The sequence below is a fragment of the Gorilla gorilla genome, chromosome 15 (genome assembly GCF_029281585.2).
Source record: "Gorilla gorilla gorilla isolate KB3781 chromosome 15, NHGRI_mGorGor1-v2.1_pri, whole genome shotgun sequence".
In the NCBI taxonomy this organism is placed as follows: Eukaryota; Metazoa; Chordata; class Mammalia; order Primates; family Hominidae; genus Gorilla; species Gorilla gorilla.
The window spans coordinates 11,780,469-11,803,193 of NC_073239.2; the positions used below are offsets into that span (position 1 = coordinate 11,780,469).

Below are 22,725 nucleotides of genomic sequence, written 5' to 3' on the forward strand. Positions count from 1 at the left end.
TTATATCTGTAAACATTTCCAATGTCTTTTAAATATATTTTAACATTTTAAAAACTAAAACATAAATGGTTTTAAGTTTTTACAAATATGATATTAGGGCTCTAAATCACTAATTACAGAGGAACATTCATTTATCACGTCAAAAAATAAAATACATTATTCTCTTCCCCTGGGGAGTTGTAGACAGAGAAGAAGTCAATGATTCTTGGCTGTAAACTCCACTTTCACTGTAAGAACTGATGTTTGGTGAGGAAGACAGAGACGGGGAGTCCATCGTCAAGTCAAGCTTCATTGCAGAATCAGGGCTTTCAAGATCTGAAGTACTGCCACTCAGTTTTGCTCTTTTCTTAGCTGCACTATTACGAAGGGACCTAAGAGAGCTATGCATCTAAGAAAAAATGAAAACAATAAACTTTATAACATAAATTCCTTATATTGGTAAAAGTTATCCTTAAATTTTAAACTCCATTAGCTATACCTAGCTAACCACTTCCCAATCCTGTACTAAAACAAGATGAATACTAATATATATGTATATAGTATCAATACACAGATTTTTATCACTTGGGTATTTATAAACAACCTACTGGGTTGAAAGCTCCTTGAGAGGAAGAATCTCAGCTATTGTTCATCATGGTATCTTCAGCACTGGGCACAATGACTAAATATATGGCATTAATTCAATTATTTAATAAATGAATCATTGAATCAGATGGCAGATATCAGAGTTGATGTCACAGAGGTACACCTGGTGTGCTAATGTGGCTTAGAAGCTAGCTCTGGGAGGTGATTCATGAAAATCAGTTTTCAAAAATTTGATGTTTACATCAAGCTTGCAAGTATTAAAATTACAGATCACTGTAAGTAACTTCTGAAGCCAAATATTTTTAGAAATGCAGCTGGGCATGGTGGTGGACACTTGCAGTCTTAGCTATTTGTGAGGCTGAGGCACAAGAATCGCTTGAACCTGGGAGGCAGAGGTTGCAATGAGCCGAGATTGCACCATTGCACTCCAGTCTAGGCAACACAGCGAGACTCTGTTTCAAAAAAAAAAAAAAAAAAAAGGAAATCCAGAGTACAAATTGTTATGGCAAAATATATTAAGACTAGCAACAAAACTTTGAACAAATTAAGGAACATAGAAACATACATAAACTGTTTTGTTTACATTTGATTCATAAGATTAATCATTTAATGAAAGTATCTGTTTTCAGTTAAAGCAAACATCCATAAATTTCTTAAGTCTTCATAGTTGGAAGGCAAACTCAACAATAAAAAAAAAACCCTTTAATGGATTTAGGGCAGTGTAGTACAGTGAAAAACTTAATGAACATAAAGTTAGGTGAACAGTGCTTGAATCCTAGTCCTACCACATACTTTCTGACCCTGAGCAAGACACGTAACATCACTGAGCCCCTTCTGTAAAAACAAACACACACACAAACAAAAAACATAATAGATGTTGACTTGCTTCTTAACTCAGGGAGTTACTGTAAAGATTAAATGAACTAATGAAAATGAAAGTGTTTCATACATTATTAAGCACATTAAGCACATGAAAACTTGTGCCTTTGTCAAAAGTCAACTCACACCAAAGAATATAAACAGTGACCCATTCAAAATAATAAATAAGAAGTGTCATATTAGCAACTATAAGGGAGGATAAGTAATTTTCAACAACTATACTAGTTGATTCAATACTAGGGCCACTTCTCTATTAAAAGCGTGAAAAGTTGAATATTTAAAAGCAATGGTATCCTCCTGTATTTACTAATAATTATATAACAGAAACTCACCTTTCAATTACCCACTAAAAAAAGAACTAGTTTAAGTTATTATAAAAACAAAGCAAAATTATGTAGGATCAGGTGAAATTTATAAGTTATGTAGGAAAATGTCTTTTCTATATGTTTCTTCCCTTCAAATAAATTCCCTTCCTAGCACTACTAAAATACAAATGAGTTGGGAAAAAAAAAAAGGAAAGATTTCACAAGCAGAAGTTGGGGTGATTACTTTAAATCATTAACAACCAACTTTGGTACTTTATAGGTTAGTTTTACATGTGTTTAACATAAAGACATACGTTAAAAATGAATATACAGTAATATTAACTCTATTTTATTGAGCAAATTATCATTACATGATTGATGCTTATACCTTAAAAACAGACTAAGACAAGACCATAAAATATCATAATTAAGTATTTGCATTTATATATGTAATATAAAACTTTTTTTTTAACCTGACATGAAGCAAACTGAAATGATAAAAAGGAGGCATCTATGGAAATAGTACTCTGAAACCAAAGTAATACAGCAACCACATTCCTTGTCTGACATAATTATTATGTACAGTTATCATACTGGTAACATTTTTATAGCACAAAGTGATCTAGGGTTCAAAGATGAGTGTACAATATGATCTCAATTTCATAAAGATAAGTAAGCTTGCACAGAAGCACAAAGGACAGGTTCAAATATGTTCATTGCAGTTCACTGTTTGCAATTGCAAAAGACTGATCATAAGCCAAAATCAATGGTATAAACACACCGTAAGTAAATACACAAAAATAATATTAATATAAAAAGTACAAAAATACATAAGACATATATAAATGGTAATAGTGATTGCCTCTGGTGAAGAAGGAAGAGATGTTGAACTGGGGAGAGAACTATGCTATGTTTCATTTATTTAAATATAGGAAACAAATATGACAAACTGTTCACTGGAAGGGTCAGTACATGAGTGTATTGCTATATTATTATTCATACTTTTAATTTAAAAAGGAATAATGTATGCATAGAAAAAATACTTGAAGAAAATACAGTAGAGTGTTAACAGTAAATTATTCTGGCAGTGGGAACTGGCGTGATAAATTCCCTTCCTACTAATTCATGGTATTTTCCACATTTTCTATAATGAACATATTTTTAGAAATAAGATATTGTAGGATAAAAAGAACTTGATTTTTCCTTAAATAGCAACTATATTATAGAAAATTGCAAATATTTTTAAGTCATTAAAAATAATTGGTTCTAACCTCTTCTTGATCCATATCTTTATCCTTGAAATTTAATTCTGAAAGATCAATTGGAAGACTATCTTTTTCACACTTCCAAATATCATCAGGCTCTTTCTTTTTGTGTCCCACTGTGCTTAAATCAGCTTTATCAGGCAAAAGGCTTATTCCCCTTGGTATGGGAGGAACAGGCTTTGCCCCATTTAGACCTCGTCGGGAAGATGGCGATCTCACCAAGGCAGGTGTAAGCTGAACTGGAGGTTTTTCTTGAGAATTTTCTCCTGCATGAAAAATAGATATTTTACTTTTTCTTTTTCTTTTTTTAATTTTAGAGAAGAGGGAGTTATAGTCACAAGTGTTTAAAATACAATGTTTTAAAATTAAAAAAGCACATTATAGCTGGTCACTGGGGAGAACAAGCTGAATAAAGCCTCGGCTTTCGATACAATATTTGATCTTGTACGATAAACAAATACAGAAAGGAATTAATAGAAGAGAATCAAAGTATAGTGCTAAGAGAAAGTGATAAAATTGACTGAATATGCCATATATTGAACACTGGACTTGTAGGGTAGTTTAAAGGTGAAACATCTTACATCAATGGCTGGGGAAAGAAAATCATGTGGGACGCAGACGATTCCTTCAACATCTTTTTATTTTTATTTATTTATTTATTTTTTGAGACGGAGTCTCACTCTTGTAGCCCAGGCTGGAGTGCAGTGGTGCCATCTCAGTTCACTGCAACCTCCGCTTCCTGGGTTCAAGAGATTCTCCCGCCTCAGCCTCCCAAGTAGCTGGGATTACAGGCACGTGCCATCAGCCCGGCTAATTTTTGTATTTTTGGTAGAGTCGGTGTTTCACCATACTGGCCAGGCTGGTCTCAAACTCCTGACCTCAAGGGATCCAACAACCTCGGCCTCCCAAAGTGCTGGGATTACAGGCGTGACCCACTACGCTCAGTCGACTTTTTATTTTAAGACTGAATTTGTCCTGAATGAACTTATATATGCTAATTTCATGATTTTTGGAGTGGGTTATTGTTAAGAAAAGAATATTTTAGTTTATAACAAATAATAAAAAATGTTTCAGCCAGGTGCAGTAGCTCACGCCTGTAATCCCAGCACTTTGGAGGCTGAGGCGGGTAGATCACCTGAGGTCGGCAGTTTGAGACCAGCCTCACCAACATGGAGAAACACCATCTCTACTAAAAATACAAAATTAGCCGGGCATGGTGGCGCATGCCTATAACCCCAGCTACTCAAGAGGCTGAGGCAGGAGAATCACTTGGAGGTGGAGGATGCCGTGAGCCAAGATCACACCATTGCACTCCAGTCTGGGCAACTAGAGTGAAACTCCATCTCAAAAAAAAAAAGTTTCAAATTAATTTTAACATACAATAAAAATCCAATAAATATTGAATAAATGAATACTAGGCATTAATTGCAATAAGCATATGAATGACATTTTATATTTGTAAAGCTAAAATTTGTTAGTAGGCTCTCAAACAACATATGTTGTTCATGTTCATTATAAAACATTATTATTTTCTGGCCCAGCACAGTGGCTCAAGCCTGTAATCCCAGCACTTTGGGAAGACAGGATGGGAGAACCACCTGAGACCAGGAGTTTGAGAACAGCCTGGTCAACATAGTAGGACCCTATCTCTATTTACAAACAAACAAACAAAGAAAAGCATCATTATTTTCCTGGTTCTGAAAAGGATTTTTAAGTGACAATGTAAGAAATGAGAATTTCAATTGAATTTTATACATTTGATTTATTTAACACACTATTAAATATTTTCCTAAATATTTACTAAATTCAGACAGATAAAATGTAGTTTACTAGCTTTTAAAGATCTAACAGCCCTATGCATTAACTTCAAAGTACTAATTCAAACACAAATAAATTTGAACAAAGTATTGACTTTTACCATGATTTCTACCCGTAGGATCAGACGATTTTTGGCTGACAAGCTTCTTCTGTGGACTTGGCTTTGATAGTCCTTCGAAGCTTTTAAGAGGCCAGGAATTTGAGAAATTAACAGAATTATCTTGAGACTTCTTTGGAGATATAATAAGAGGAGATGTATGCTTTGGACTAGATCGAGGTGATGAGACAGGATAGGATGGAAGGATGTAAGCTCCTGGACTTAGATTTTGACCATTTGAGGAAGTACACTCTGTTTGACTACCAAATGTTTGCTGTGTCTTACTGCCAAAATTGAGGCTAGCATACACTGTAATGAAACAAAAGATAATATATTATTTATGTATACACAGCTTTAACAGTTAAAAGCTTTTTTGCTTTTTGCTTTTCCCATTCAGGTTTTCATCCCAACTGGCATGTATATTTTTGTATGGTATGAGGTAAAGGACTAATTTAATTTGTGTTATTCAAATATTCTGTTTCTTCTAATTCAAAACTTCTTTATCCCATTAAAATATTGTACTAACATTTATAAATTAGCTTTCTCCTTGTAATTTTATCAATTACATACATACATGCATGTATATGTATACATATACATACATGTCAGAGAAGTCTTGTTTCTTCAGTGAATTATTATTTTTCTCATTACAATGATCCTCTTTAGAACTAAAAATGTTTTTAGTTTTGGTGTGCAAATTTTCCCTATCATCAACATGTTTCTATTTGCTTTTCTCTGAACATTTGCCTAGTATATCTTTTCCATGCTTTACTTTCTCTCAACCTATCTTGATGTATTTTAGGTAATGCTCTTAAAAAGATCACTTCAATGAAAAACTAAAAAAACAAGATCTGATCACCTCTGTCATTTAAGTTGTAAGTTCTGCCAATTTATACTTACGGAAACTATTCATATATTTGATTTTAATTCTACCATCTTATTTTGTACTATTATTTTTTTCTTTATTACTTCTTCCTTGCCTTTTATTGATCTTTTTATCCTTCAACGAATATAAAAAGTCTATTTGTAATCTTTTAGGGGTTCCCTTAAGTTTTCCTTTAATATTTTAAAAAATGTTTTCTGTGACAAAATACCTAGCTTATGTATATTAATAAAGCAAACATTCTTCTGAGGACTTAAACAACTGTATATATTATATATCCTTTATTTTTTTAATTCATATCTGACATGGTTAAAATCTCTACTTATACCAAAATCTTATCTAGGTAGAGAGATATAGGAGATTTAGTCACAGATTTACATATAGAATTAAAACTTTCAGTTTCCTCATTTCAATTACAGTGCTCTATTAACAGGTTCTGATGCTTTCATGACAATGTCTCATATATTCCTAGAGATTTAAAAATATTTCTTTTCTTTTTTTTTTTTTGAGACGGAGTCTCGCTCTGTCGCCCAGGCTGGAGTGCAGTGGCACGATCTCAGCTCACTGCAAGCTCTGCCTCCCGGGTTCACACCATTCTCCTGCTTCAGCCTCCCGAGTAGCTGAGATGATAGGCGCCCGCCACCATGTCCGGCTAGTTTTTTTGTAATTTTTAGTAGAGACGGGGTTTCACCGTGTTAGCCAGGATGGTCTCAATCTCCTGACCTCATGATCCACCCGCCTTGGCCTCCCAAAGCACTAGGATTACAGGCGTGAGCCACCGCACACAGCCGAGATTTAAAAATATTTCTTATGAAGAAATCAAACATCCTATCATACTATGCATATACATAAAAACAATGCAATGCAACATACACCAAAATTTCCAACACCTGGTGTGGATCACTACAACATGTAAATTGGGATGCAAACATCTATATTGTTTGGCATCCATACCATAGGTCCTTCAAAGATCACAAGGGGAATATTAATTGAGATGGTAGTGGTTTTAATGTATAACCAAGTATTAAGTTAAATTCTATTAGGTTTAGAAAAACATGGTATCCCTTTATACCAGCTTCTCTAATAATTATTCCAATAGAAAACCAGAGAGCCACTGTGCAATATGACTAAACACTAAGAGTGGATAGTCCTCAAAGGCAATGTAATTATTCAGGGATAGCCTAAACAGGAACAGGTTAAGTGGCACAGCAAGCTCTCTCTGATTATACCAATTATGAGCCCCAAAGATATTCAGGAGTCAAAATTTAGGAAATATCCACATTATTAAGAAAGGTGGATTATTTTGTGATGCAGATAATACCACAAAGGATATCTTTAAGGAGTTATGTGGGTCTTTGGGGTGAGTGCAGAAAAGGGTAGTTAAAATGTTAGTGCTAAATACACGAAATCTTCTCTACTAATTTCAAATCATTTTTCATAAATAAATAAGTATATCCCTATCACTCAAAAAAATTTTAGTAAAGGACATACAATAAAATTTAAAATACCTAAAGAAATACTTAATTTGATCCTACCTCTATCTAATAATTGTTAAAGCTATTAATTAGCATGGACATTTAAGAACAACTTCAACCCCCAAATTCCTGACTGATAACCGGCCTCCAATCTTTCCTCTTCTTCTGTATCTTATGTCTTATCTGAAAGGGTAGCTTTTAGGAAGTTATGGTTCCTAACAAGAAACATAATACATTCTGAATTGTCTTAAAATTTAAAACTGTTACGGAAAATAATTGTCATCTGCTAACACAACACTCTTTAATGGATAATGTTATTTTCAATGACTTGGTATTAAAATGCTCATCTTTCTGATGATTAGTGATGTTGAGCTTTTCATATACCTATTAGACATGTATATGTCTTCTTTGAGAAATGCCTACTCAGATCTTTTGCCCATTTTCACATTGTATTTTTGTTTTTTTGCTATTGAATTGTTTGAGTTCCTTATATATTCTGGTTATTGATCCCTCAACAGTGGAATCGTTTGCAAATATTTTCTCCCATTCTGTAAGCTGTATCTTCACTTTGTTGACTGTTTCCTTTGCCATGCAGAAGCTTTTTAGCTTAATGTGATCCCATTTGTTCATTTTTGCTTTGGTCACCTGTGCTTTTGAGGTCTTACTCAAGAAATCTTTGCCCAGACCAATGTCCTGAAGTATTTCACTAATGTTTTCTTCTAGCAGTTTTATAACTTCAGCTTACATTTAAGTCTTCAATACATGTTGATTCGATTTTTGCATACGGTGAAAGGTAGAGGTCTAGTGCAAATCAAAACCACAATAAGATATCATGTCACTCCAGTTAAATAGCTTTTATCAAAAAGACAAAAAATAACAAATGGTGGCAAGGATGGCAACAAAAAGGAATGCTTGTACACTGCTGGTGGGAAGCTAAATTAGTACAGCCACTATAGAAAATAGCAAGGAAGTTCCTCAAAACACTAAAAATGTGCTGGGCATGGTGGCTTGCACCTGTAATCCTAGCACTCTGGGAGGCTGAGGCAGGATTGCTTGTACCCAGGAGATCAAGACTAGTCTGGGCAACATAGTGGAACCCTATCTCTGCAAAAAATTTAAAAATTAACCAGACATAGTAGTGCATACCTGTAGTCCCAGCTACTTGGGAGGCTGAGGTAGGAGGATCACTTGAGCCCGGGAGGTCGAGGTGGCAGTGAGCCATTGCACTCCAGCCTGGGCCACAGAGTGAGACCCTGCCTCAAAAAACTAAAAATACAACTACCATATGATCCAGCAATCCCACTGCTGGGCATATATCGAAAGAAGGAAATCAGTATATCAAAGAGGTATCGCACTTCCATGTTTATTGCAGCACTATTCACAATAGCCAAGTTATGGAATCAACCTAAGTGTCCATCGGCAGAAGAACAGATAAAGAAAATGTGGTACATATACACAATGGAGAACTATTGAGCCATATAAAGAATGAAATCCTGTCATTTGCAATAACCTAGATAGAAATGGAGGACTTTATCTTAAGTGAAATAAGTCAGGCACAGAAAGACAAATATTGCATGTTCTCACTCCTATGTGGGAGCTAAAAAAGAAAAAAAATTAATCCCATGGAGGTGGAGAGCAGAATGATGGTATCCAGAGGCTGGCAAGGGCAGTGAGAAGTAGGTAATAAAGAGAAGGTAGTTAATGCGTACAAAAATAAAATGAGAGGCCAGGCACAGTGGCTCATGCCTATAATCCCAGTGCTTTGGGAGGCCGAGGCAGGTGGATCACCTGAGGTCAGGAGTTTGAGACCACCCTGATCAATATGGTGAAACTCTGTCTCTACTAAAAATACAAAAATTACCTGGGCGTGGTGGCGTGCACCTGTAGTCCCAGCTAGTCAGGAGGCTGAGACAGGAGAATTGCTCAAAACCCGGGGGCAGGGGTGGAGGTCGCAGTGAGCCGAGATCCTGCCATTACACTCCAGCCTGGGCAACAGAGCAAGACTCCGTCTCAAAATAAATAAATAAATAAATAAATAAATAAATAAATAAATAAATAAATAAATAAAATAAAATAAAATAAAATAAAATAAGAAGGAGTAAGATCTAGTGCTCAGTATAGCACAATAAGGTGACTATAGTTAACAATACTTTATTATGTACTTCAAAATAACCACAGGAGTAGATTTGTAATGTTCCCAACACAAAGAAATGACAAATGTTTCAGGAGATGCATATCCTAAATACCCTAATTTGATCATTACACATTGTATATCAAAATGTCACATGTCCCCCACAAATATGTACCACTATTATGTATATATCAAAGCAAATGCAATACTCATCTCCACCATGAGTATCTAAACTCTAATTTTAATCAGTTGTATTTATATAAAGATTATGAAAACTAATACTTTAGGGTAACAATTATGAAAAAAGTTATTAAAAATATAACAAAATCCTTTTATTTTTTGTGATGAGTATGAGTACACAAAATATCATATAAGTTAGTGTTGGAATCCCCACATAATATTTATAAGTCATTTGTTTCCAAGTAAATTTGGAACTTATACCTTTATCTTGATGACTGCTAGTTGCCCCTAGGAATTGTAAGTCAGAACCCACACTGCCAGTTTTACCACATATTTGTGAAAATCCAAGTTGTGCACATTTCCCAGAAAGATTTGTTTGATGAGTCCCAGTAATACCTTTTGAAGAAAGGAGGGGAGAAAACATAAAAGCAAAAGTTAACTTTATTTCATGAATACATTTTATTTCATAAATGTTGGTGTAATTTAGGTGGAAATAAATATAAGTGTTTAAGTACAGTGAGGTAGGCAGGCAAGAAAGGGATAAAGCTTTTGATACTAGAAAATCAGATTAGTGGCAGGAGTTAAAGGACAGAAGACAGACTAGTAAAGAACAGGGAAAAGACAGGTATGTTGAAGAATATCTGCAAAAGCAGTTTCTTCCTACACTCTTTCTCTCAGCATGGAACGTTTCTCCAGACCTGGCTTTCTTTCTTCCCAGTATTTGTAGTATATGCATTACCCAAAAAGCTCTATTACCAAACTCTTATCCTTTCTACTTTACTTTTTTTGTGCAGTGGTGTGATCTTGGCTCACTGCAACTGCTGCAACCTCTTTTATTTTCTTTTCTAATATACTTCACAGTATTCACATAGATTCTAAGAATATCCAGATATGTTTCCTGTTTCCCCTCCTGTGTCTGGTTAAGGTTATTCCTGGGAAGATGAATAAGTCTAAAGAAAAAAAGGTGGTAATGACTCCTCTGGCGTTTAGTTTATCCATCTATTAAATGAGCCCATCCTTCGTAGTTCTGAAACTGTATGATTAAAAAAAAATTCTCTCCCTATCATATCAAGCCTCTTTATCTTTCATATCCTGGATGTCTTTTTATTTTCTTTTCTTTTTTTTAAGACAGGGTCTCACTCTTATTGCCCAGGCTGGAATGTGGTGGTGCAAACTTGGCTCACTGCAGCCTCGACCTCCCTGAGCTCAGGTGATCTTCCTGCCTCAGCTATTTAAGGCTGGTCTCGAACTCCTGATCTCAGGTGATCCGCCTGCCTTGGCCTCCCAAAGTGCTGGGATTACAGGCGTGAGACACAGCGCCCAGCCTCAACCTCTTTCTAAATGATATGGTCATTTATAAAGACGGGTGTGTTGAAGAATATCCACAAAGGCAGTTTCTTCCTATGCTCTCCTTTTTCTTCTAAATGTTATGGTCAATGACAATGACCATTTCCTCTAAAGTACCGTAATATTTACTTTTGTAACACTTAGTCCGTGTTCTCAGTTGCTCTGGCCAAAAATCCTTACAGCATTACTGACACTTCTTTCTCACATTCTACACCCAATCTACCAGCAAACTATATCAACTTTACCTCTGACATATAATCAGAATCCAATCACCTTTTTTTTTTTTTTTTTTTTTTTGAGATGGAGTCTCGCTCTGTTGCCAGGCTGGAGTGCAGTGGTGCGATCTTGACTCACTGCAACCTCTGCCTCCTTGGTTGAAGAGATTCTCCTGCCTCAGCCTCTCAAGTAGTTGGGATTACAAGCATGCACCAAGATGTCCAGCTAATTTTTGTATTTTTAGTAGAGACGGGGTTTCACCATGTTGGCAAGGATGGTCTCAGTCTCTTGACCGCGTGATCTGCCTGCGTTGGCCCCCCAAAGTGCTGAGATTACAGGCGTGAGTCACCGCGCCAGGCCAGAATCCAATCACTTCTTACCACATTCTTGCTATCCTGGTTAAAGCCTCCATCAACTCTAGCCATGATTACTACAACAGATTCTTAATCAGTCTTCCTGTTTTTGACCTTGCTCTCTGATACAGTTTGGCTTTGTGTCCCCACCCAAATCTCATGTCAAATTGGTAATCCCCAATGTTGGAAGTAAGTGAGGCCTGGTGGGAGGTGACTGGATCATGTGGCAGATTTCTCCTTTTGGAACTGTTCTCATGATAGAGTTCTCACAAGATCTGGTCGTTAAAAGCGTGTCGTACTTCCTCTTCACTTCCTTCCTCTTGCTCCCACCATGTAAGACGTGCTTGTTTCACCTTTGCCTTACGTCACGATTGTAAATTTCTTGAGGTTTCCCCAGAAGCAGAAGCCTGTACAGCCCATAGAACCATGAGCCAATTAAACCTCTTTTCTTCATAAATTACCCAGTCTCAGGTATGTCTTTATGGCAGTGTGAAAACAGACTAATACACTTTCATCTATTTTAAAAATAAAATCCAAAACGAGCCTGGAAACAAGTGATGTCAATTCTTTCTTCAAAATGCTCCTCATTCAGAGTAAAAAGTAAAGTTCACTTATAAGTCCACTAGGCCTTAAATAAGCACCCCTATTATGTCTTTAATTTTCTACTTATTTTCCCCTTTCTTATTTCATTCCAGACATACTGGTCTCTCTGGTATTTCTCAAACATGTTCCCCACACACTTATCTCTTAGTTACTTGTGCTGACTGTTCCCTCTTCCTGAAACTATTTATTCTCTTCTCCTGATATACAGTGGTTTGCTTCAAATATTCTTTCCCGAATATGGCCTTCTTTCTGCTTTGTTTTCCTTCATAGCATTTATCACCAGATAACTTACTATGTCTTGTATTTATTTAATGTCTGTTCTCGTTCCTAAGTAGAATGCAAGCTCTATTAGGCAGACCTCCAGGACTTAGAAAAGCACCTTAATAAATATGGGTGATGTATTAAGCAAATATTGCCCTATATTAATACTTAAACAATTTCAGTGAGAAACCCTCCAGGGTTTTATGAGATAATAATATCTAAGTGTCCATTCTTATCAGATCTTCAACAAATAACTTATTGAATCTGAACTGCCTACTAGATTAAAGTTCTATGAGTCATTGAATGCACTATGAAGTTAAGAGAAGTCTGTTAGTTCAACATGACCATCATCAGCAACTTGTACTTACCAGCAGCACATAAAGGAAGACAATCTGGGTTAAAATCCCGACTATTCTGAAATAAGTTTCTTGATACTCTTTTTCTGCTAAAACATAAATCATCATTGACTGGCATTCCTTGAGAAGGCTTTAATTTTGCAGATGGGATGAAATCATATGTTGAAAACTATAAGAACAGAATCATAAATTAGCAAATTTGTGTTAATTCTTCCTGGTAATAACTATGACAAAATAACTTAGATCCAATTATGAAATTCAGGTTAGAATAAATTTTAATTTATCAAATATATAATGATACAGATAAACATCCATATTTAGTAGGGTACACCAACAGTACTTTTCATTCCAGAACAGAAAAGCTAATTGTTTTTTCTTAACTACTTCACCCCAACCCTTTACTGTTCCTTACCATCCTACAGCAGACTCTGGCAACAAGGAAGGAGAGAATACAAATGACAAAAACAATGATCTGACTGAGCAGCGTAACCCCTCAAACTATGCTATCTTTGTTTGAGTACTAGACAATAAGTGCCAGTTGAAGGTCACTGAACAAGCAAGCATTCTACTACACTGTTCTTACTGAGGCAAATCTATTATCCATATTCTGCAGCCTAAATGTCAATGTAAATAACATGGCAACCTATGTCATAGTTCCCTTAGGGTATTTTCTTACACTAGGTCTCTTAGTTAAAACCAGTAAATAATACTTTATATATGTATAGTACGTCATAGTTTCCAAGTCCTTTCTCATAAACCCCATATGATAGTTAAGGAACAAAGGTGCCAGGATACAATTTTGAAGTTGCACATAATCAGTTAAAGAACTAAATGAGAGCATGAATCAAGTGTTCAAAATTCTTCACCAATGATGACCTCAATTGTCCCGGATCACTTCACATTCAACATGACTATAAAACATTAAAAAAACTGAATGAATTGACAGGAAATTATGCTTCCTATATATTTATTTGGAGCTCATAGACACAATCAAATCTAGATGTGGTGCACTATAAACCTTGTCAGTATGTTTCTTTGTAAACTTTGCCAATTATCAAATGGCAAAATAAAATTAAAGATATGTCTATTATGCCTCAGGTACACATGTTATTTATTATCAAATTTTGTGAAAAACCTATTACCTCCTTCAAAAACTAACCCAGAAATGATAAGTAACAAAATTAAGAATGCCCAGATGAGGCCACGTGCAATAGCTCACACCTGTAATCACAGCACTTTGGAAGGCGGAGGCAGGTGGATCACTTGGGCCCAGGAATTCAAGATCAGCCTTGGCAACATAGTGAAATCCCATCTCTACAAAAAATACAAAAATTAGCCAGGCATGGTGGCATGTGCCTGTCATCCCAACTAATCGGGAGGCTGAGGTAGGAGGATTACTTGAACCTGAAAGGTAGAGGCTGCAGTGAGCTGATATTGTGCCACTGCACTCCAGCCTGAGTGACTGACTGAGACCCTGTCTCAAAAAAAAGAATGCCCTCAGCTGGGCATGATGGCTCACGCCTGTAATCCCAGCACTTTCAGAGGCCAAGGTGGGTGGGTCACTTGAGGTCAAGAGTTCAAGACCAGCCTGGCTAACATGGTGAAACCCCATCCATAGTAAAAATACAAAAATTAGCCAGGCATGGTAGCGTACACCTGTAGTCCTAGCTACTTGGGAGGCTGAGACAGAGGCTGAGGCAGGAGAACTGCTTGAACCCGGGAGACGGAGGTTGCGGTCAGCCAAGATCATGCCACTGCACTCCAGGCTGGGCAACAGAGTGAGACTCTGCCTCAAAAAAAACAGAAGAATGCCGTAATAAAAAAGGATTGACTTTACTGTCTCAAAACCCAGTTAACGTCCATGATTGATTACACAGTAGTCAGTATCAAAAGGATATAATGGAATAAAAACAAAACCAATTATAGTCAACTTCTGATTAGATATATTAAAAGATGATGTATTAATACAGCTAACATAGTGAGTAATCCAGAAATAATTCTACAGTATGGAATACATTTTGTTAGATTTACTTTGTGATTAATTTCTGTTTAGCAAACAGATATTAGTATATAGGCCAGATACATACAACAACTGGTGGAGGTGGTAATGTTGATGAGGGTGGTGGTGTGTGCATATGTGAATGCGGCATTTTCAGAAATCTTCAGCAGTCAGGCAGAGATTAAGTTTTGCTATAGAAGATTGTGCATCTGAAAGCAGACTATAGTACATACCAATTAACATGAAAGTCCTGTTTAGGTCTCTCTTAAAAGTAAATGATTTTCATTAGGGTAAGTTTTGATGGGACGAAACAATGAACGAAGAAAAAGTGGTTTAGAGTAAAAGAAAATAGAATTCATAAATTTTGAAAGAGTTGTGAGTTAACGTTACAAAATGTGAAGCAGTCTATTTAAAGCACCTGATTGATGACTCTCAGGAACATGGAACTGAATTTTCAACCTTTGCAGTTAATACCTAAAAATTTATTTAATTCCTTAGAGTTATAGTAAATTAAAACATTATAAAAAAGCAAGTTTCACATTTAATATTAATAATGGTTGGAAATTTACATACTGTTATTTACTGTTTCAATCTTTTTTTTTTTGTTTTTTTGTTTGAGACAGGGTCTCACTCTGTTGCTCAGGCTGGAATGCAGTGGCATGATCATGGCTCACTGCAGCCGACCTTCCCCATCTCAGGTGATTTTCCCACCTCAGCCTCCCAAGTAGCTGGGACTATAGGCGCGTGCCACCACACCCAGCTAATTTTATTTTTATTTTATTTATCTTTATTTTATTTTACTTTATTTTTTTATTTTTTGCCATGTTACCCAGGCTGAGCTCGAACCATCAGGCTCAAATGATCTGCCCACCTTGGCCTCTCAAAGTGCTGAGATTACAGGCGTGAGCCACTACACACAGCCTATTATCTCTTAGTCTTTCTATTTGAATCCCTGCATATTTTTCATAAAAAGATTGCAAAAATTAGGCCGGGCATGGTGGCTCACGCCTGTAATCCCAGCACTTTGGAAGGCCCAGGCAGGCAGATCACGAGGTCAGGAGATTGAGACCATCCTGGCTAACACAGTGAAAACCCGTCTCTACTAAAAATACAAAAATTAGCTGGGCGTGGTGGCAGGCGCCTGTAGTCCCAGCTACTCGGGAGGCTGAGACATGAGAACGGCGAGAAGCCAGGAGGCGGAGCTTGCAGTGAGCCAGGATCGCGCCACTGCACTCCAGCCTGGGAGACAGAGGGAGACTCCATCTCAAAAAACAAAAACAAAAAACAAAACGATTACAAAAATTTACTCTTGTTCAATCCTCTGACCTAATGCATCTTATTGCAGCTTTTGGCAGGGAGTATTAAAGCATCTCAAAAATAGTTTTAATTCTATTTTGGTAGCAAAAAATTACCAGAAAAAGACCTTTTAATATCTAATTCTCTCAGAAATCACCTATACTCCTGGCTTTACTGAACTTGTACTAAACTTTATCTTGACCTCCAGTTTTTGAACCTTTCATCTTTTACCAGTTCTTTCTGGTTTCACCCAGACTCCACCCTTGCCCCTTAATGGCGGGCATTAAACAAGTTTATTCCCATTAACCACAGTTACCTTCTGTAAACATCACTGTATTTGTCTTTCAAATTATTTTCCTATGTACACTTTAGAAAAAATAGCTGTGATACTATATGTAAACTTTATATCCTGATTTTTGCACTTTACATTATAATAAAAGTACTTCCCATGCTGTTAAAACCCCTTATAAGTGCTATACTTTTTGGTGTTTTTTTTTTTTTTTTTTAAGAGACAGGGTCTCACTATGTTCTCTTGGCTGGCCTAGAACTCATGGGCTCAAGTGTTTCACCACTTCAGCTACCGAAGTATCTGGGACTATAGGATCACACCACCATGCCTGGCTATAAACTTTAATTACAAAAATAATAATTGCTTATTGTAAAAAAGATAAAAAATACCAAAGTTATCAAAAGAAAAATTAAATTTAAAAAATGCAAACTATAGAAATAAGATATAAACTTAAATTATTCTTTGGGACCCCTCTCACTGGAATCCTACTGATAAATCCTGTTAACAGGTCTTTTTCTATATGTAAACATTCTTCAATAAGCTATTTTTTAAAAAAACAAAAATAAATCACATGATACTCTGGCACAGAGTAAATATGTAGACATCCTTCCATGTAAGACAATACATATCTGTTTATTTGAGACTCATAGTTCCTTACTGATGGACATTTTCTTTGCCACAACTTTTCACTATTACAATCTTGCAGTGAACACTGTTACAAACATGTCTTTGTGTATCATATTCCTATAGTATAAAAGTCCTAAAAATGGAACTATTGAGTCCAAGGACATAAATTATCTTTAATGGCTGCCTAATATTCCATTGACTAGATGTGCCACTCTCCTTTGATGGAACATTCAGATTGCTCCCCAGGCTTTTCTCAGATTGATAAGGAAAAAATTCCAATGAGGGAAATGGTACCTACATGGCTTAAGGTAGCAGTGCTGACAGAAGGAGACTGGCAGACTTCAGAAAGACTGTCACATATGCTACATAGCTAAAATTAAAAAAAAACAAAAAAAAAACTAAGGCTGAGTGCGGTGGCTCATGCTTTTAATCTCAGCACTTTGAGAGGTGGAGGTGGGAGGATTATTTGAGCTCAGGAGTTTGAGACCAGCCTGGGCAACATGGCAAGACCCCATCTCTACAAAAAATAAAAAATTAACCAGGCCTGGTGTTGCATTCCGGTAGTCCCAGTAACTTAGGAGGCTGAGGTGGGAGGATCGCTTGAGCCTGGGGGTCGAGGCTGCAGTGAGCCATAACTGTGCCACAGCACTCTAGCCTGGAAGACAGAGTGAGACCTTGTCTCAAAAAAAAAAAAAAGTCTCAGCTGGGTGTAGTGGCTCACACCTGTAATCCCAGCATTTTGGGAGGCTGAGGTGGGAGGGTCACTTGAGCCCAAGTCCAAGACCGACCTGGGCAACACAGTAAGACCTCATCTCAAAAACAAAAGAAAAAAACCCAAAGTGTTTTTTAAAAAATATCTGTAAACTGCCTACACAAAGGTAGAATACCCACACTGAACTCTCTGTAGCCGTCAGCTAACCACACCCATAAAATGTGCAAACAAAATATAGACTATTTAGTTATTTTGTGTGCAGTTTGTTTTCATACATGTTAAAAGTAAGGTAATCAGCTGAATCAAGGAAGAACCAGGACTGATCAAAGAGAGGAAAAAATATTGCAAACTGCATGCAAAATAACTAGTGTGTGAAATAACCAACTAAATGTCTCTGATTCTTTGTTTGACATTTATTTCTGTAGGTTTCACTAATATATTGTCCTTCTGAGTCCAAACAGGAGAGTTAAACATGTGGCCTGAAAGTGCATCCTTTCTGAGACCTAGAGTCTTGAGTTCTCAGTTAAACTTTCCTCATATAAGTGACTGAGCAATGTGGCTCATGTGCCACAATATAATACACAAAGATATGTGTGCAACTATATTCTTGGCAAAGGCTGATTCTGACTGAGCACATGGACAATTGCGTTCACACAGACGGCAGCAGTGGGTGAAACTGGGTTTTGATTTTACGGCCTATTTGGTGATTTCTGCTGGATGATAGTATAGTCAGGTGGCACCTGGCAGGGAATCTAGAATCTGCTTTCCTTATTGTCTTTTCACTTATGTTTAAGATATGGTTAAACTTTGTGTCCCCACCCAAATCTTATCTTGAATTGTAATTCTCATAATCCCCACATATCAAGGGAGAGACTTGGTGGGAGGTGACTGGATCATGGGGACCGTGTCCCCCATGCTGTTCTCATGATAGTGAATTCTCATGAGGCCTGATGGTCTTACAAGTGTCTGACAGTTCCTCCTTCACATACTCGCTCCCTCTCACCTGCTGCCATGTAAGATGTGCCTCTTCTCCTTCCACTATGATTGTTAAGTTTCCTGAGGCCTCCCCAGCCATGCAAAACTGTGAGTCAATTAAACCTCTTTTCTTTATAAATTACCCAGTCTTGGGCAGTTCTTTATAGCAGTGTAAGAACGGACTATTATAGTTTATTGGTACTGAGGTAGTGAGGTACTGCTATAAAGACACTTGAAAATGTGGAAGTGACTTTGGAACTGGGTAACAGGCAGAGGCTAGAACAGTCTGGAGGGCTCAGAAGAAAACAGGAAGATGTGGAAAAGCCTGGAACTTCCTAGAGACTAATACAGGAACTATGAGAATGGACTAATACAGGTTTTTTTTTTAATGTACTGATATAGGCTGCTTCTTTACTCTTCTCCATCCAAAACTCAAGGCTTTTTCATGTTTGCTTATTATGGACCCTACATGTCACTATCTACAAAAATGGAATTCTATACCACAGAAGAAAGGAAACAAAATTTATAACATTCAATGATCAGTTTTCTTTGATTTCTACAAATAATTGAATAACTGCAAATTAACATTACTTCGGAACTCTAAAGCTAAAGAACGGACGGTGAAAACATTTATTTAATTATAAATTAGATGAAGTGAGTCTGAAAAATGTCTTCCAAAAGCCAAATAAAATAATATTTAACAGTTTTCCAAATCTTAGGCAAGTTTACTATTTTAAAAACACAGAAAATTCAATGTCACTGTATAAGATATGGACATTGAAAAAAAGTGTCCTATCAAATTTTGGGGAATTACAATTATCATTATGTATTGCTGTTTAATGTGTTATCCCTAAATGGTAGATTAAAACAACAAACACTTGTTATCTCTTTTTCAGTGGAACAGGAATTTGGAAGCAGCTTAGCTGGATGATTCTGGCTAAGTGGCTTAGCTGGATGGTTCAGGTTACTCTAAGGCTGCAATCAAAATGTTAGCTAGGCTGTTGTCAACTGAAGGCTTGACTGATACTTGAAAATCACTGAAGTTCACTCACGTGGTTACTGTCAGGAAGCCTCTGTTCCTTGCCATTTGGGCCTCCCAAGGGGCTACTCAAGACATGGCAGCTGGCTTCCTTCAGAGCAAGTCAAGTGAGCGAGAGCAACTGACATGGAAGCTGCAGTACCTTTTTATGACCTAGTTTCTGAAATCACACACTATTACTTCTACTTCAGTTGTTAGAAATGAGCTATATTAAATCCAAACACACTCAGAGGGGAATTAGACTCCAACTCTTCAAAGGAAGAATCTCAAAGAATTTATGAAAACATATTTGAAACTACCACTCAACAATAATACTTCTGCTACAAGGAATATATGTTTCTGTCTCTTTAACTGATCAACATTCCTAATAGTTTGGTACCTGCTTCCATCTTAAATTCTGCTGGTTAATCAAAATTAGATTATCTATGTTATAAAAAAGAGAAAAATTTGTCATTTCATGAGAATGAAATATTTTTTGAGCACACAAATTGATATATACTGTCTACCCTATGGGCAGTATTAATAAATCAGGATAAAATCAGCTGGAACAAGCTGTTTCAATTGGCTCATAAACATCATATTAATATGTTAAGTGCTTGTATCATATTGGATTAAATAAAACTCAAAAGCTTTTAAGGTTTTTTTTAATACCTTAAGTTCTAGGGTACATGTGCACAATGTGCAGGTTTGTTACATATGTATACATGTGTCATGTTGGTGTGCTGCACCCATTAACTCATCATTTACATTAAGTATATCTCCTAATGCTATCCCTCCCCCCTCCCCCCACCCCACAGCAGGCCCCTTCCTGTGTCCAAGTGTTCTCATTGTTCAATTCCTGTCTATGAGTGAGAACATGTGATGTTTGGTTTTTTGTCCTTGCGATAGTTTGCTGAGAATGATGGTTTCCAGTTTCATCCATGTCCCTACAAAGGACATGAACTCATCATTTTTTATGGCTGCGTAGTATTCCATGGTGTATATGTGCCACATTTTCTTAATCCAGTCTATCATTGATTGACATTTGGGTTGGTTCCAGGTCTTTGCTATCGTGAATAGTGCTGCAATAAACAAACGTGTGCATGTGTCTTTATAGCAGCATGATTTATAATCCTTTGGGCAGTAATGAGATGGCTGGGTCAAATGGTATTCCTAGTTCTAGATCCCTGAGGAATCGCCACACTGTCTTCCACAATGGTTAAACCAGTTTACAGTCCCACCAACAGTGTAAAAGTGTTCCTATTTCTCCACATCCTCTCCAGCACCTGTTGTTTCCTGACTTTTTAATGATCGCCATTCTAACTGGTGTGAGATGGTATCTCATTGTGGTTTTGATTTGCATTTCTCTGATGGCCAGTGATAAGAACATTTTTTCATGTGTCTGTGGGCTGCACAAATGTCTTCTTTTGAGAAGTGTCTGTTCATATCCTTTGCCCACTTGTTGATGGGGTTGTTTGTTTTATTCTTGTAAATTTGTCTGAGTTCTTTGTAGATTCTGGATATTAGCCCTTTGTCAGATGAGTAGATTGCAAAAATTTTCTCCCATTCTGTAGGTTGCCTGTTCACTCTGATAGTAGTTTCTTTTACTTTTTATGTATTTTAAATATATTGTCTCTTTAAGAAAAAAAAATGTTATGGCTGGGCACGGTGGCTCACACTTGTAATCCCAGCACTTTGGGAGGGCGAGGCGGGCAGATCACGAGGTCAGGAGATCGAGACCATCCTGGCCAACATGGTGAAACCCCGTCTCTACTAAAAATACAAAAAATTAGCCGGGTGTGGTGGCAGGCTAAAACTAAACTGTGTTTTCACCTCAATTTACATTTTGGCAACAACATTTTTTTTTCTTTTTTCTTTCTTTTTTTTTTTTTTGAGACGGAGTCTCGCTCTGTCGCCCAGGCTGGAGTGCAGTGGCGCAATCTCAGTTCACTGCAAGCTCGCCTCCTGGGTTCACACCATTCTTCTGCCTCAGCCTCCCGAGGAGCTAGGACTACAGGCACCCGCCACCACACCCGGCTAATTTTTTGTATTTTTAGTAGAGATGGGGTTTCACCGTGTTAGCCAGGATGTTCTCAATCTCCTGACCTCGTGATCTGCCCGCCTGGACCTCCCAAAGTGCTGGGATTACAGGCTCGAGCCACCGCGCCAGGCCAACACAGGTTAGTTTTGAGTTTAAATACCTCAGTCACTTGGTTAAAGAACAAGAAAAAAAAAACTTCTTAATAAACTTCAAAGTTTTAGTATCTGTAGTATCTGGTATACAATTGTTTAGAAAAAGTTGGGCCAGGAGTGGTGGCTCATGCCTGTAATCCCAGCACTTTGGAAGGCCAAGGAAGAAGGATCACTTGGGGCCAGCAGTTCAACACCAGCCAGGCAACAGGCAACAGAGCAAGATCTTGTCTCTATGAAAAATTAAAAAATTAGCTGGGTATGTTGGCCCCAGCCTGTAGTCCTAGCTACTCGGGAGGCTGAGGTAGGAGGATCGCTCAAACCCAGGAGTATGAGGTTGTAGTGAGCTATGATTATGCCACTACACTCCAGCGTGGGCAACAGAGCGAGGCTCTGTCTCTAACAACAACAAAAAAGTTCACATAAGTCATCTAATTAAGATAGCTCTTTGGACAAATTATACTTGCTTAAAAACAGTTATTTGTCTAGATTTTACTACCATGTAAGAATAATATTAGTATGATATAGTTGTGCAAGCTGTATCATCTCAGAAAAACCTAATTAACTTAAATTTCTTAAATTTCCTCTAATGGTTTCACAGATTGTATACATTAACATCACTACTTTCAAAATACAAAATTGTAAAATCATGTGTTCAACTAAGTTTTGTAAGACAATACCTTTATAAAAATAGGTCAATTCTTATAATGCCGTAAATCTTATAATGCTTAATATATCAGCTTCTACTGTAATTTTCAGACCCTTAGCTAACTTTAAGATTTTAGACTAAAATTGAATTAATGAAAACTCTTTAGATCCTGAACAATTTCTAATTAAGATAAAAATGCAAATCACTGATCATCAA

At 36.8% G+C, this 22,725-nt stretch overlaps 2 protein-coding genes across 11 annotated transcripts in view; one reads left to right on the plus strand and one right to left on the minus strand.

The window, feature by feature from the left end:
- TOGARAM1 (TOG array regulator of axonemal microtubules 1) overlaps window positions 1–22,725 on the minus strand; it is a 111,423-nt gene that overhangs the window by 65,066 nt on the left and 23,632 nt on the right. For 7 of the 9 annotated variants that reach the window (XM_019010102.4, XM_019010101.3, XM_055361863.2 and 4 more), the window contains exons 2-6: window positions 12,767–12,923; window positions 9,880–10,014; window positions 4,953–5,258; window positions 3,041–3,300; window positions 156–388 (exon numbers count right to left, since the gene is read on the minus strand). In XM_019010102.4, the coding sequence (XP_018865647.1) occupies window positions 156–388; window positions 3,041–3,300; window positions 4,953–5,258; window positions 9,880–10,014; window positions 12,767–12,923 (1,091 nt within the window). The remainder of the gene's footprint in view (window positions 1–155; window positions 389–3,040; window positions 3,301–4,952; window positions 5,259–9,879; window positions 10,015–12,766; window positions 12,924–22,725) is intronic. The other 2 variants (XM_055361867.2, XM_055361864.2) reach the window with 1 other exon arrangement.
- KLHL28 (kelch like family member 28) overlaps window positions 1–22,725 on the plus strand; it is a 117,142-nt gene that overhangs the window by 32,937 nt on the left and 61,480 nt on the right. The window lies entirely within an intron of this gene.